General features: G+C 47.8%; 2 protein-coding genes across 2 annotated transcripts in view; both read right to left on the minus strand.

The window, feature by feature from the left end:
* The window catches only part of LOC144167343 (uncharacterized), a 42,228-nt gene extending 39,264 nt beyond the window's left edge, over positions 1–2,964 (minus strand). Inside the window, exon 1 of the mRNA XM_077696636.1 lies at positions 2,852–2,964. Within this exon, the coding sequence (XP_077552762.1) occupies positions 2,852–2,921 (70 nt within the window). The 5' untranslated portion in view covers positions 2,922–2,964. The remainder of the gene's footprint in view (positions 1–2,851) is intronic.
* Positions 1–13,672, minus strand: part of LOC144169166 (uncharacterized) — a 577,944-nt gene that overhangs the window by 163,273 nt on the left and 400,999 nt on the right. The gene's annotated exons all lie outside the window — the stretch shown is intronic.

Raw genomic sequence — 13,672 nt, forward strand, 5'->3', positions numbered from 1 at the left:
TACCACTTCGGTGTGGACATATATATGTGGGACAAACCGGGAGGTGTCTGAACACCAGGTTGTCCGAGCACCAGCGTTCATTTAAAACGAATCCAAACAGCCACCTGGCAAAACACTGCTGCAAACAAGATTGTGAGCCGCTTTTCAATGAAACCACTGTGTTGTCGAGACACAAAGATAAAACAACACGGGAAATTATCGAGGCCTTTCAAATCAGACGAGCTGCTGACCGTTGTATAAGTATGCCCTCAATAGTGCTGCATGACCGGGAATACGCGTATCTGAGTGACGCCTTTGCATGACCAAGTAAACCAGACTACACATGTGCAAACCGATTAATGATTGCGTTTTTTTTTGTTTGTTTGTGGTTAGCGGGTGCAATAAGTTACCGCCACGTGGGAGACTGATCTGTATATATGACCAATGTTTTCTTCGAAATAAATCAGTTGTGAGTGCAGCGCTGTCCTGTCTAACTCTCGTTCTTTTTGTGCCGTGTTTTCGCGCGCTGGATTGTCAATCATGAACTTTCACCAACTCGCCCAAATCACAGTCCTCTTGAACTATATTTGAGGTATACTTTGCTGTGTATTTCTCGGATTGCAGCATTACGAGCGGCTAAGCTCAATTTCTTGTACAACCCTTGAGCAGTAAGCTTCCGCCTGGCCCTGAAAATATCAAATCACCAGCGAATGCGTTCCTTCCAGCAGAAGTGGTCCCAAATGTGTGGTGTGCTAGTACTGCTAGTTCACCCTGCGAAAAAGTGATTCGCGTTCTGAGGTTCAGGATAAATGTTTCATGTGCGCTAGTGTGGAGCTACTTCGACTTCATCGAATTCACTAAGCTTGATAGAGTCGGCAAACTAGCAAAATAAAGTCACACTCTTCGGGAAAACAAACCTGTCGGGGCTCAATTTTAACTGAGCGATCCACTGACTGTCGGAGGCCCGACGAGCGGCACCGTAGGCGCAGTCAAGCCAAGCCGCAACACTAAGCGTAATAGGAAATAAAGAATAAAAATTACGAATAATTACTAAATATTCCAACAGCTTTCCAAACCAATCAAGACGCACAAAAAAAGATAATTAAAATGATTGTTACTAATTCTCCTTAACTATACACGTCTTCCACTGACGTCAGCATAGCTGCCCTGCAGTGATGTGTCGCACTGGGGAGAAAAATGTTTATTTCTAGGTTCAGAAATTCCCCATTTTGAGCATTTGGCCCCACAGGTTCCTCGAGAATTCCCGTCAAATTTTCCTGCATTCTTTTTTGCAGCTGATAGATGTTTACGCGGATCCCTGTTTGGTTGTTGGCGTCAGCCAGCGCCACCTATGTCTACGTTACGTAGCCTTCCAGACGCAGACGCCGTTCGAACAATCAGTTTCAGCGTGAACTAAATTCTACTACATCTGAGGCACGGTACCATTTGACTATGCATGTCACGTTTTGTATCAAACAACATGCTTACTTTGCATGCTAAAGCTTTAATATAAAACTGCCTGCATGAAAAAGAAATAGGCATTGTTTGGTAGTTTGGGAAACTTCGGATGAGCGCCGCAACCGCTGGCGCCACCTCCTGTTGGCAGCATACTGAGTAAGGCGCATCCAAAATACATTTTTGTATATTGCGCAGGAATACGTGCCATCAGGCATGAGCCCTTCAGCCGCCGCCGCTTCACGCTTTACTAGCTCTTTCTCTTCGAGCGTTCTTTCCTCATGCTCGCTCCTGTTATATGAACTGGATAGGAATCTGTCTTGGATGCTTGCGGCTTGCGGGAACACGACTACGAATATTTTAACATAAAACCGACGAAGTGTTTAGAGAATTTTTTTTAAAAAACAAAGTAATAAATGATGCGAGGTCCGGTTTGCTGACACTATTTTTATTTTTTAATCCAAGACTTCTAAAATTTCATGCATTAAATTAAGAATCCCCCCATTCTTTTTTGGCCAAAATTACAGCCGAACATTCCCCGAAAAAAAGAAAAATTCCCTGCACGGAATATCACACCTAATACGCTTGTGACCCACTGCAATAGAAAAGGCTGATAACCTATTTCATGCTATTTTTGGGAGCGCTGAAGAAGCTGAAAATTTTGGTCGAAAGAAAGGATTGTAATTGCATAATGTGCAAGCCGTGTATTCAATGTTATTGACGGCGTAAGCTTCACTTTTAAACGTAAATATAACACCTGCATCAGAGTTATTGCTGCTCTCAGAAGTGAACAACACGAGACGTCTGATGCATTGTCAAGCCTAGCAGCCGTTCACTGCCCACCAATCTATTGCTGAAGTTCGCCACAATGACCGGTTATAAAGTGCTTTTATATAGTGTTATTAAGTTTGTGGCATCATGTTATCGAGGGTTCAACAAAATTCTTAGGAAACGGAACTCCTCACTCAATCAATAAACGTTGGGGCTGTAGTAGAGGCAAGCTAAAAAAATGACGTCATATAAGCGTCACCCATAAGTCAGTTTACGTGATTGGCGGTCAGTGCTGAGAGCCATATTTTGCTATTGAAACAATCCTCGAAGGAGTAACATCGAAACATGTTGCCTTTAGGAAAACGAGCAGACATTCCTGCTTCTAGATTAGACCCTGGAAACGCTAACTCCTCGGAGGCATTATGCAGTTAAGCAAGCACAATCACGGCTTTTAAGCGGAAATAGGTTTGGAAAAGACACAGGTGGAATCATCCATCACACTTGAAAATCCATGGTAAGTATTCTTTCAGCACACAAAACGGTGCTTTGAAAGGTATCAAAGATTGATATATACATTCTCCCACAACAGCGCCATACAGAGCCTTTCTGCCCTACCCCAAACCAGAGTAAAAGTGTGGGTACATACCAGCGTCACCATCGCCGCCGCTGCTTACAACTACGACTGCAAGGAGGAAAGCGATGCGGCCAAGTGGCATGACTAAGGCCGCCACAGCGTCTTTAAGAGTGATGAGTGCAAAGTGGCTGCTGTTATTTACTCGCCTTTTGAAGCTCGACTGATCCATGACGCGCTACGGAGAAAAAAGCGAAAACAAAGGTTTGTGGAACCTCCATGGCCTGGATTCGTTGAAGCTTGTGGCAGCGGTCAGCGCACTTCCCGACCTCGCACGTAGTTTATACTGACGTTTTTCGCAGCCGACGCGATGTATAGCCTTATTCTCGGTATTTTATTTTCGCTCCTTCGTTATTTTTCATCACTGACCTGAGCGACGCATGTACGGTCATACAAAAATGAAACGCGAACAAGAAAAACTTGGAGAGACACATGAGAATCCCTATCCGTGTTACAGGCAAGAGCTCCAAGAGTTTATTTTCGACTATGAGACCGGTCACATCAATCCTACAGCAGGTTCTGACAGAGGCTGTCATTGTCCCTGAACAATTAGCGCAAGTGCCTACGTCAGCACTGTGGGTAGGTGTGTTGACAACGCAGCCCATAGAAATTGGTAAATCGACAGTAAATTTGCGACGGCAGCTGGTATCGCCACTGGCATCGTCACCTAAGTGCGTATGTGTTTCTACCTAATTTCAGCCCTAATTTTACGTCCCCCTAATGTTGATCTTGCAGTCGTGCCAAGCAACGTTGTAGTAGTAGTAGTACAAAACTTTTATTGATACTAGTTTCTTAGTCCGGGAATCCAAGCGATGACCAGTCGACCGATGCCCTACATGCAAGAAGTGGCTGGGCGTCCAATTGGTTGCTGGTGGTCAAGTTCTGCCCCGGATCAAGTAGGGCAGGAGGATTAGAAAACGGTCGTAAGTCGCGGTTACGTGCACACCATTAAAATGTGGGCTAATCTGCCTGGCCTAGAGAAGAAAGTGCACTGGGCGGGTAACTGAGTTGGAAACACGTGGTGTGAGCGAATTGGGTCGAAAAAGGTATTCGTTTGGATGTGACGGAGAGTCGTTTCTTCTGATGTGGAGACCTTGGAGTGAGATTCAGGCGAATTCCAATGAGTGACTTTAGTACTGCAAACGTGGCGTTAGGATTAAGGTCAGGCCATCACATACTCAATTCCGATGTCAGGTCGCCGAATAATCGGATATTTTTAAATGGCCACCTCTAGAAGTTGAATTCAGTTTAATTTTCCTGCCTTCGCATAGCTCGTGCGCAATCTGTTGGGATTTCTGTAACCACACGCCTCTGGTATTACCATCGCATACTCAATGCCAATTTCAGGTTGCAGCATAAGCAGGTTAGCAGACACATGACGCGTAGCAGTCGATGTGGACATAAAGACCGCGCACACCCACACGTTTAGCAATTGCATAGCCCCTGCAAGCGTTATGCAAAACGCCTGCAAGCCACTGTGGACATTAGGGCAGTGAATTCACGCGTTCGCAGCTAAAAAGGACGAGAACGGTCTGTGCTTGCGTTCCCATCCCATTCAAGATTTTTGGTGTCCCCTCAGGAACACCGCCGCACTACACAGGATTTTTTTTTGCAAAACGCACGTTGTAAGGCTGTCGCCTTAAAATACTACTAAACAAGGTCAGTACAACAAACACGTAAGAGGGTGTATTTAGCTGAACTGGGGCCAGATGACTAGACCACGGCCAACTTTACTTGACTAGACGCGGTAACGCAAAGAACGCGCGCTCACGAAGAGGGTTCGTCATTGCCTTCCTCGCAGTTTAGGCGTTTATGATAATGCTTGTCATCCTTATGACGATGACGATGATGATGGAGGGCCAGGCGAGAGCTGCGCAAACCAGCTCCGTACAATTTTCGCTGTTTCGGTGATGTCTGCGCTCCGGCACGGGTAACGCACGTAACAATATGCACTTAAGCCCGCAAACGAGTCGTTTTGCGTTTCTGGAAGTCGAATTATAGGACGCCTCAGTTAAAAGGACGAATCGTGCTAGTGGACTTTCCAGACCTCCCCGATCAGTTCGAATACCTCATCGGCACGATCTCTAATTTTCTATTTGGTGCGTTCCGGCCCAAATTTGCGCGTTTGCGTTTCACATGGTCCTAACAGCATTGTGATCCTTGCATTAAACGGCTGAATGCATTATAATTTGTGTTAGCACAGCATAAACTTCTTGTTATTCCACATAAATGCCGTTCATTCGTTGTCGTTTAGGTGCAGGGAGTAACTATTTCGAGCCCAGTCACCACAGAATAATGACTGAATGAAAAAGTTCTTGACAATGGTACTATTGTTTTTACAACAATCTCAACTTACAACAATCTCGCAGCCTTTGCCCGTAGGCTAGGTACTTTTGATGTCTTACTGCATTGATCGTGTATTCGGCGCAATTTTAAAGCAAAGCTTTTTAGTTCTACCAGCCAGCGGTTCGTTCGTGGCGTGCGGGACAACAATCTCCCAACGCGGTGGCGGCGGCGAGGGAGGAGAGGGGCAGGGTGTCACTCAGGGAGCACACTAGAGATGGCACGGCGAATTACCCAGCGTTCCCAGCGCGCAAGTGCCTGCTCGCCGGCGGCGGCGTCGGCGGTACGGCTTTGTCGTCTGCTTTAGCGACGGTTCTTTTGGGTCTGTTTTGGAGCAGCTTCGCGTCCATTGCGTGCTGCCTTCGCACTGCTTGATCAACGTGTTCGACAGTACCTCCATGATAACACGCACCCGACGGAATTAAGTGGTCGTACGGCAAACATACGTTAAGGATTGGTTTGCAGGGCGGGAAAACGAAATGTACAAATCACATACAGACATCTGGCCACTAGAGAAACGCTACCTTTTGCGCACTGCTTGCCAAGAATGGGGCACGGTTTTCTCCATTAGTGAATACCAATTCGGTTGTGTTTTTCTAAAACTTACTGAACTAACTAGTTTAGATCTGTATAAATGGGAATCACTAAGTCCACATGCCGAACTGTTTCCGTGTCCGCACTTGTACCGCGCGGTGTTGTTGCCCCAAGCTAGCAGATCGGGATGGCTAGGTTCCGCTGTCTCACCCTTCGAAAGACGCTCCTCTCCGTTTTCTTACTCCCGACTCACGGCCGCGCTACAGCGGCAGCGTCCGCAGCTCTAGCCCGGCCATGGCCGACGCTGCTGCTGCGTTCGGGACGCCGAGCCCGCGAATTCCAGGTAACGGCTGGCAGAATCTCTGGTTTAACTCTTTGTAGAGCCACGTGTGTGTGAATTCAATTGACGTCGCATGGGAAATTGTTGTGGGTGTCGTTTAAAGCTTTGCTTTATAATCACCTCCACAGCATGGATTGGAGCCATTTTTTCCTCCGCACTTCAAGCTGCACGTGCCTTCTCTACTTTCTGTTTTTGTCTACGTGCTGTGCCTGCAGAGGTTACCGCTATGAATATAAACCGCGAAACACGAGCAAGGTACTACGTTGTCGCAAAGCCTATGCCCATGACAGTTTTCTATAGCGGTCACAAACCAATTATCAAACCGAATAATGTATACACTATCAATAGTGTATACATTATATAGTTTATAGTGTATTCATTATATAGTGTAAGCGTATCCATTATATTTCGTACCCCTAAAAGGAGGTGCAGTGGTTTTTCAACAGCTGCGCAATACATTAACTTTTGCAATGCCGGCATGCTAAACAGGCTAACCGAACAGCAACAAACATATATGCACCTGCAATACGCCTTAGTCAACTAAAAAAGAAGAAAGATTCGGATAAGAAAATTTCGCAGGTTGTCTATAGAGGAGCGTGGTACCGCCAAGGTATCATCCTCAATCTTGAGTTACAGCTTCGAAAAAAACTTACCGCGGCGCTGGTACGCTTCGTTCGAACTGCTCGTGCACGTCTATAGTCTTTATTTAGGCCCTTGCGAATACAGTAAAATTTCTGAGCTTGGAAAGCAATTCAGTCAGCCGAAGAACTGCGTAGGAGACTCTAACTTGAGATCAGGTAGTGCATGAGCGAAATGCTCAGAGGGCGTTCCAAGTAGAATATAGATCTGATCTAGCTTTTAAGTAATTTAGGCCTCGCTTCCTCTGCTTCAGATGCTTGAAATCGCAAGAATGTACAAACTGCAGCTGAACAATAGTTCCTAAAAGCTTAATTTCTTACCAAGGCCTAAACTACACCTTCCACCAGGCCATACTGGCAAGACCCGCCCGGGAGCAAAAATATGCCACCCAGTAGTTTTTCCTGCTATCAAGCTTTCGCTGCTAACCTAAGATCTCTGCTGCGAATGATTCAGGAAAAAGGTCGGTAACTGCTTGGACGGGCTTACTAGTAACAAAGCAGGGACCACGAAACGATCCACTTAGTGATGGACTATAACAGTTCTTGCGTGAATACGTAAAATTTACACCAACAAGTACTAAAAACTAGATCAATTAAACATGTCTGTAGGATATACTCTAAAGGCCTTGCAAACTTCGCCGCCACAAAATTCTGAAATGTGTGCGGTGACCCCAGGAATAAAATTTTATGCCATGCTTTGCTGGTGCACTGCGGGGAAAGAAAACAACCTAGTCAATTGTGAATCGTCCCTACTTAAAATGGCCCTTGACTAGACATGGCAGATAATCTTAAAGGGACACTGAAGTGAATTTGTCAAGCTCCCGTTTTTGCTTGCACTGTGTAGACTGGCTCAAATTAGCACACTTTTTATCGTTTATCCGGTTGACAAATCGGTAATTATTTTGCAAAGCGCGAAAGAAGAAAAACTACCATGCGCGGTTTGCGGCGGCCGCACAAACTAAGCTGTGACGTTGGGAGGAGGGGGCGCCGTGATTGGACGATGCCCAAGGTTAGCAATCAAACAAGTTTCGGTTTCGGTCTGTAAAACAACATGTTTGACATCCGATGGCATCGTTGGATGGGCATTCTCAATATCACAGTAATCGTAGTACCGCGCTTCTGCCATGTTGTCGACTGTAAAATGCATAAGATAAGCCTCCCAGGACGGCTTGGAATCGTAGCATTCATTGGCTGAGCCCTACGCAGTGCATGAACGCCCTCCGCGTCCCCGCAGACGCTCAAATGCATGCGCTTTTCCCCCATATTTGGAGCTTGCCTCGCTCATGCCTGTACCGTAAAAAGCGTGTTCGCACCAGGCCAAGGGTCTGTTGATTCTGGCCTGTGCCCACTGCCCGCAAGCTGTCGGTGCTTATGGCAACAGCACGCCAACGAGAACTCGCTAGCGCGGCAGTGCCAGCCTGCGCGAGTTCTGTTGTCTAGTTCGTGGAGCAATGAACGTTGCGGTCCAAAAAAAGGTGAACTCAGTATAGAAAACATCGGCGAAAAACGAAAATGCTAACTCATAAAAAAAAGCATGTACCTGCGGCGATTCGGACTTGTGACTGGCAAAGCACTTGCGGTGGCATACCTAGCGCACCAGGCGACTAGGCCACAAGGGGCCGCTAGCGGCAATGGAAAATATCAGGTATATAATGTATAACCAGTTTACACATTTATTTAGTTTTAGTATTTCAAGCAGCTTAGGTGATTATTTGTTGTATTGCGCTCGTGCAGTAAGCGTCCCCCGAGTTTCCACAATAGCTCACGTCTATAAATTGCATTTCGTAGACGGAAAAGCGTTCTCAGATGCGTAGTCGTGCTCCTGACCGCTCTGCTTGTTCGCCCAGCGCAAAAAAGTGCTTCCGCACCCTAGTTTTACGCTGTACGGTAAAAATATCAGTTGATTTTATTTCCTTAGTACCTATATTGACTTCGCTCACTCTTCTCCCCCGTCAAGAGGCCTTATATTTTCCTACTGGCGTACCAGTCAGCGAAGCGTCGCATGTGCGCTTGTGCAGCGATTGTGAAGCGACCTTGACTTGGAGCTAGATAGTGTACAAACTAACGAAGTAAAGAAAGGCGCATTCTTCCATTCCCAAACGTGTTGTGGCTTAGTTTCAACTGATCGAACGAATTGCGACGACCCGTCGGCGGCCGGCGGACTAAACGGTGGGCCGACTGACTCGGTCGCGGAAGGTCGGCGAGCCGTGCAGTAGCGCAGCCAATTGTCAGCTCCTCTCCTGCTGACGTCACACGAAAACGCCACAGAAAATGGGCGAGCGTAAAGAGAGGAGGACAGCATTTTGAAATTGATTTTTCTACTAAATAAATTCGCGTAAACGCGCACAGAGTGGTCGAAACAGGGCCCAGGGACTCCGGACTACAGTTTGCGCTCGTAATCTCGCATTGTTTACAAATCACTTCAGTGTCCCTTTAAAATCAGGGAATCGGAAACCATTCTGATAACAGGGCCGTATGCGGTGGCATCAACCGTGCTATGCTTCCGGTTAAATATTATATGGCCCTGAAAATATGCGCGTTAGTGGGATACCACAGCTTTCTTTACCGCTTGACCACTTTCTTTACCGCTTGACACTGCTGGAAATATTGTAATGGCTTCCCCAGTGCCCATGGAGGCTGTAAATCTCATTGCGTTCCATACTGTAGTGATAAGCCAGGTATTGTTGAGTAGTAAGGAAGTTGAAAAAAAAGAAGGAGAGAACTAGAGCAAAGCCAGGCCAATCACCCTTACCCGGACACGCGTGGTAACAGAAGACAAGTGAGTGAAGAGACGAGGAGAACGAAGACGTCGGAACGTGGGGGAGCCAGCAAGACCGGCTGGAGTAAAGGGATGCTCATCGAACGCGATCTGGCGCTGCGAGGGCAAGCACGCCAGTCAAGGCGACCGTGCCGTAGCGCCGGGACGTCTACATATTCTGCCGGTGCAGCGGAGCCCGCGCCGTAGGGCTGGACACCCGTCCATCTCCAGGCACCCGAGCTTTGCGCCCGGTAGCCTGGCCACCTGCTGCTACCACATACCTAGGTACCCGTGCTGGGCGCCGGGGAGCCCCGACTCGTGCGACCTCTGTGGAGCCAGCACGCCTTCAGTTCCTTCCATTGTACCGGGCCGTCCGTTGCTCCGGCAAGTCAATGCAAAGGCTTCGGCGCCATTGCTACATATCCACCTACGGCGACATCGCCTTCGGCTCACGTCGTATCTACAAAATCAGCGCGTGACTGCCACAAGCTCTACCAGGAAGATCTCTGTGAGCACGATCTTATTCTTCACATGAAGACACTTGTGTAGCTTTTAAACTCTGGTTAGGACTGCCGCTACTTATACCGTAGTTCTCAATTTTCCGAAATGTAGTTGTTAGTATGGTGAGTTTTGTTTTGTCGCTTGCGTCATAAGTGTTTCGCTGCTTCCTATACAGGTGTTACTTTAGTTCCCTGGAGAAACGTGTTGCGTGTCGTCCTTTGCCCATTCCGTACGCGAGTCTCGTTGTTCACACCACGGAATCCTGACATCATCACAAAATTGAACATATGGCACTTCTTCGGAGAACTTGTGGCTCCTAATGTTTTGTCGTCATTGAGAATCGGGAGTGTGAGCCAGCCTAATGTCAGCGGCTATGACGTCTTGTCATGTCTTGAACTTCACCCAACTTGGAAGCAAATACTTGCTAGCAAACTTGCCGGCAGGAATAACTTAAAGAAGATTCCTGTTTTCATACAATTGTGCTCGAACTATACATGCAAACATGTAAGGGAGCAATACATGTGATGGAGCCCGAGTTATTGGGTGCGAACATCACTCAGAATTGGAGGAATTCACAGTAAACTGGTGATAGGATTGTGGGTGTCAAAAAAGAAAAAGGCGTGAAGTTGGAATGGAAACGGAACTTGCATGTACTTGTAGATCCAGGCAGGTAACAATGAACAGATTCGACATTTAAGAACAGATGTGATTTCAATATACATCGATTCATTGCCAAAATTTAGGAAAAAAATTCAAAACAGAAATGGCGTTCCCACTGGGTTCGGTATGATTTGATAATATCGTCACTGTCGTGTTGTTCGGAACATCAACGTTTGGTTCTGGCATTGCTTATATAAAACATTTTGCAGACACGGTATATACTGCCGCAGAACAATTTCGAAGTTCCGCGGTCCCGCATCTCAGACGACCCCGAACGAGAAAGCGCCTAGTGAAACTGGCGCTTTGGCGCTTTCTCCTGCAAAAGAAAAATAGAACGACGATCCCCGCTCCGGCTTGTGAACAACGCAACCCCGGACTCTCCCCCTCTCTGCAAAGATTGCCGCTACCGCTAACGTGCATATACTCTAAATATGCTGTACATCTACAACTGTACGTCGTCATGCCACGTACCAATACGCATATCAGGTGAATAACTTCATTTTTTCTGTTTTGACTTCGATCCACTGTCACCGCCGAAGTGCCAAATGGGAAGAGCAGGTTGAATCAACGGTAAACTGCTCTTTCAATTTGCTTTCCCCCATAAAGCGCAAGTAAAACGGAATGAAATAAAACCGAACAAGGCCTCTGATTTTAAAAATTTTACTAGACGTGCTATTTACAGAATTGTTACTTTCTTCAGTCAATATCCACGCTTACTCAAAACTGGTCTAATAGGGAAACGGCCGTTTCGAATATTATAGATGTACAGCGGAGTGAAAAAAGTCATGCACCCCTCCGTCTAACGAATGACGACGATGGTTGAACATGAAGCTTTCTCGTGATGGATTCTTTGGTTGGCCACACCCACACTGCGAGCACGTACTAATCTGGAGGTATGAACCACTTTTCTAGAATACACACAGTAAATCGAGTATGCACTATTGCTTGCTTCGGGTGTATGGCGTGAACCGGTACCTGCTGCTTGGCGTTCGCTTCGGCCATGCCAAAATGGAGCCAAAGGACGTTAAAGAAAAACCTGCCCGTTTCATCAGATGGCATACGATTTCTGTCTGACCATAGCTTGGGGCTCGTACTGTTGAACTTGCGAACTGGTCTGCAGGCCGGGGGTTGTGACAAACCCTTGTAACCTAATGTCATAGGGGCCAGAGCGTGGAAGTACGGTAATTCCACTAGACCTCCTCGAGGAATCGGGGAGGCCGCACAATCCCTGCCCAGGGAGCGTGCAAAACGGCCGCCACTGCGGAGGTTCCTGGTACAACTGGAATCAGGTCCTACGCGGAGGTCGAGCGGTCGGGTGTCAACCCGGCACTTGGCAATATGATTGAAGCAGGAAAGCGTGTCGAGATCGATCAACTATGACTTTCTTTGTCCAGGGGAAATAACGCACCCCTGTAATCCAGCGTGGGAGGAGGCCGGCGAGTCAAGTTGCGAAAGTAGCGTGCCGCAAGCGTACAGTCGTTTGTATTGGGAATACCGAATAAATTCGGGAAACCATTACAGGCCGGGGGACTGGCGACCCTTGTAACCGCAAGCTTTGGCGGGGCCAGCGACCTGATCGCAATAATTCGGGGGGAGTGACATACCCCTGTAACCAAATGTCATGGGGGCTAGATGTTGTACAGTCCGTATGAGGCCGGGGGGGGGGGGGTCGCGCCCCCCTGTAACCTTGCTTCGAGGGGCCTATAGACTGATCTTCTCTGGCTGCCACGGGACGTGCTACCACGAGCTACTTGGTGTTCCGCACGGGGAAAACGAGGAAAGGTGAGGTTAGTACACCGACCGGGGAAACTCTCCTGGCTTAGTAACGGCTAGTAGGCCCGGACCGATCTCCTCTGCCGAGCCGCTGACCCCGCGGCAATGCCAAAAGACTCATGTTGCATTGAGCGAAAGAGTAGGCACAGAGGAGGACATAAGTACAGGGCTCTCATAGCCCCTCCCATGGGAGCCTCGCGAACGTGGATTTCAGTTAACGTTCGCATACAAACTTCCGGTGGCCGGAGACCGTGAAAAGCAGGTGTTGTAAGTACCCGTGTATAGTGCAAAGCTTCACTGGTGATTCGTGAGTACCTGGTGCGGGACAGTTGATCGAGGACGTTAGTACGCGTCGGCCGCAGAGCTGGGGGTCGGGGGGGGGGGGGGGGGGGGGGCGGCCGTCGCCACTAAATAGGGTACTTCCTGTCTCCGACAGTTGGGGCCCAGTTATCGGACCCTATGGGTGAGCAGGGACCGCATATTTGGCAATTGGCACTGTCTTCTGATGCCCTCGCTGAGCAATCAGTCTTGGAAGAGAGTCAGACAAAAGGATTGGAGCAAAATTGCTCCCCCCATTCCCACCTTTTTTCCCATAACCCTTCCCGATGTCCAAGTTCCCATTCCCAGCAACCCACCCTATCCGGCTTTTTCCTAGGGGGGACAAGGGGGGGTCCCCCCGGGCTCGTCCCCCTGGCGGTGGGTCGCAAGAAAGCTTTTCCCGTTAATTTCTCTCCACCTTCGGGTGGACAAAATTCTCTTTGCCGGTTGGCCCTGTTTTTGTACTGTTGCAATTGGGTATAACCGGTTACACTAAGGTGGTGCCGGGGAGCTATTGAAAGCTCCATTTACTCGATGTAGAAAGTGATAGGAGTGTGCCGTGCGACCTTATCGTGGCTCTAGGCCTGCATGCCATTTGGAGGTCGAGGATGGCGGTACGCCACGCCGATCCTGAAGCGCTCACTGTGAGCAAGTACTTTGCACAAAGTATAAGCATGCTGTACAAGATCCATAAGCTACAAGATCCAGACCACGAATTCCTGCCAGTTTTGGAAGAGCTGTGTACTTTTGGTGTTTATTTTAAGTTTTTCCGTCAGCCAAAGCATGGCAGACGGTTTTTAATCTATCCTTGACTTGACGTGTGTTTTGAAAAAAAGGGTAATAATAAAAATTAAAAAAAAGCCGAAATGGAGCAGTTGGTTAGACGCCAGCTTCATAGCGCGAGAGACCAAGGTGTGATTCCGGCCGCGGGAAGCGCTTCTTTCCTTTAACTTATCAAACGGTTATTCACC

Source organism: Haemaphysalis longicornis, unplaced genomic scaffold (assembly GCF_048455015.1).
Source record: "Haemaphysalis longicornis isolate Haplotype H1 unplaced genomic scaffold, Haemaphysalis longicornis Haplotype H1 scaffold_2, whole genome shotgun sequence".
Classification (NCBI taxonomy): domain Eukaryota; kingdom Metazoa; phylum Arthropoda; class Arachnida; order Ixodida; family Ixodidae; genus Haemaphysalis; species Haemaphysalis longicornis.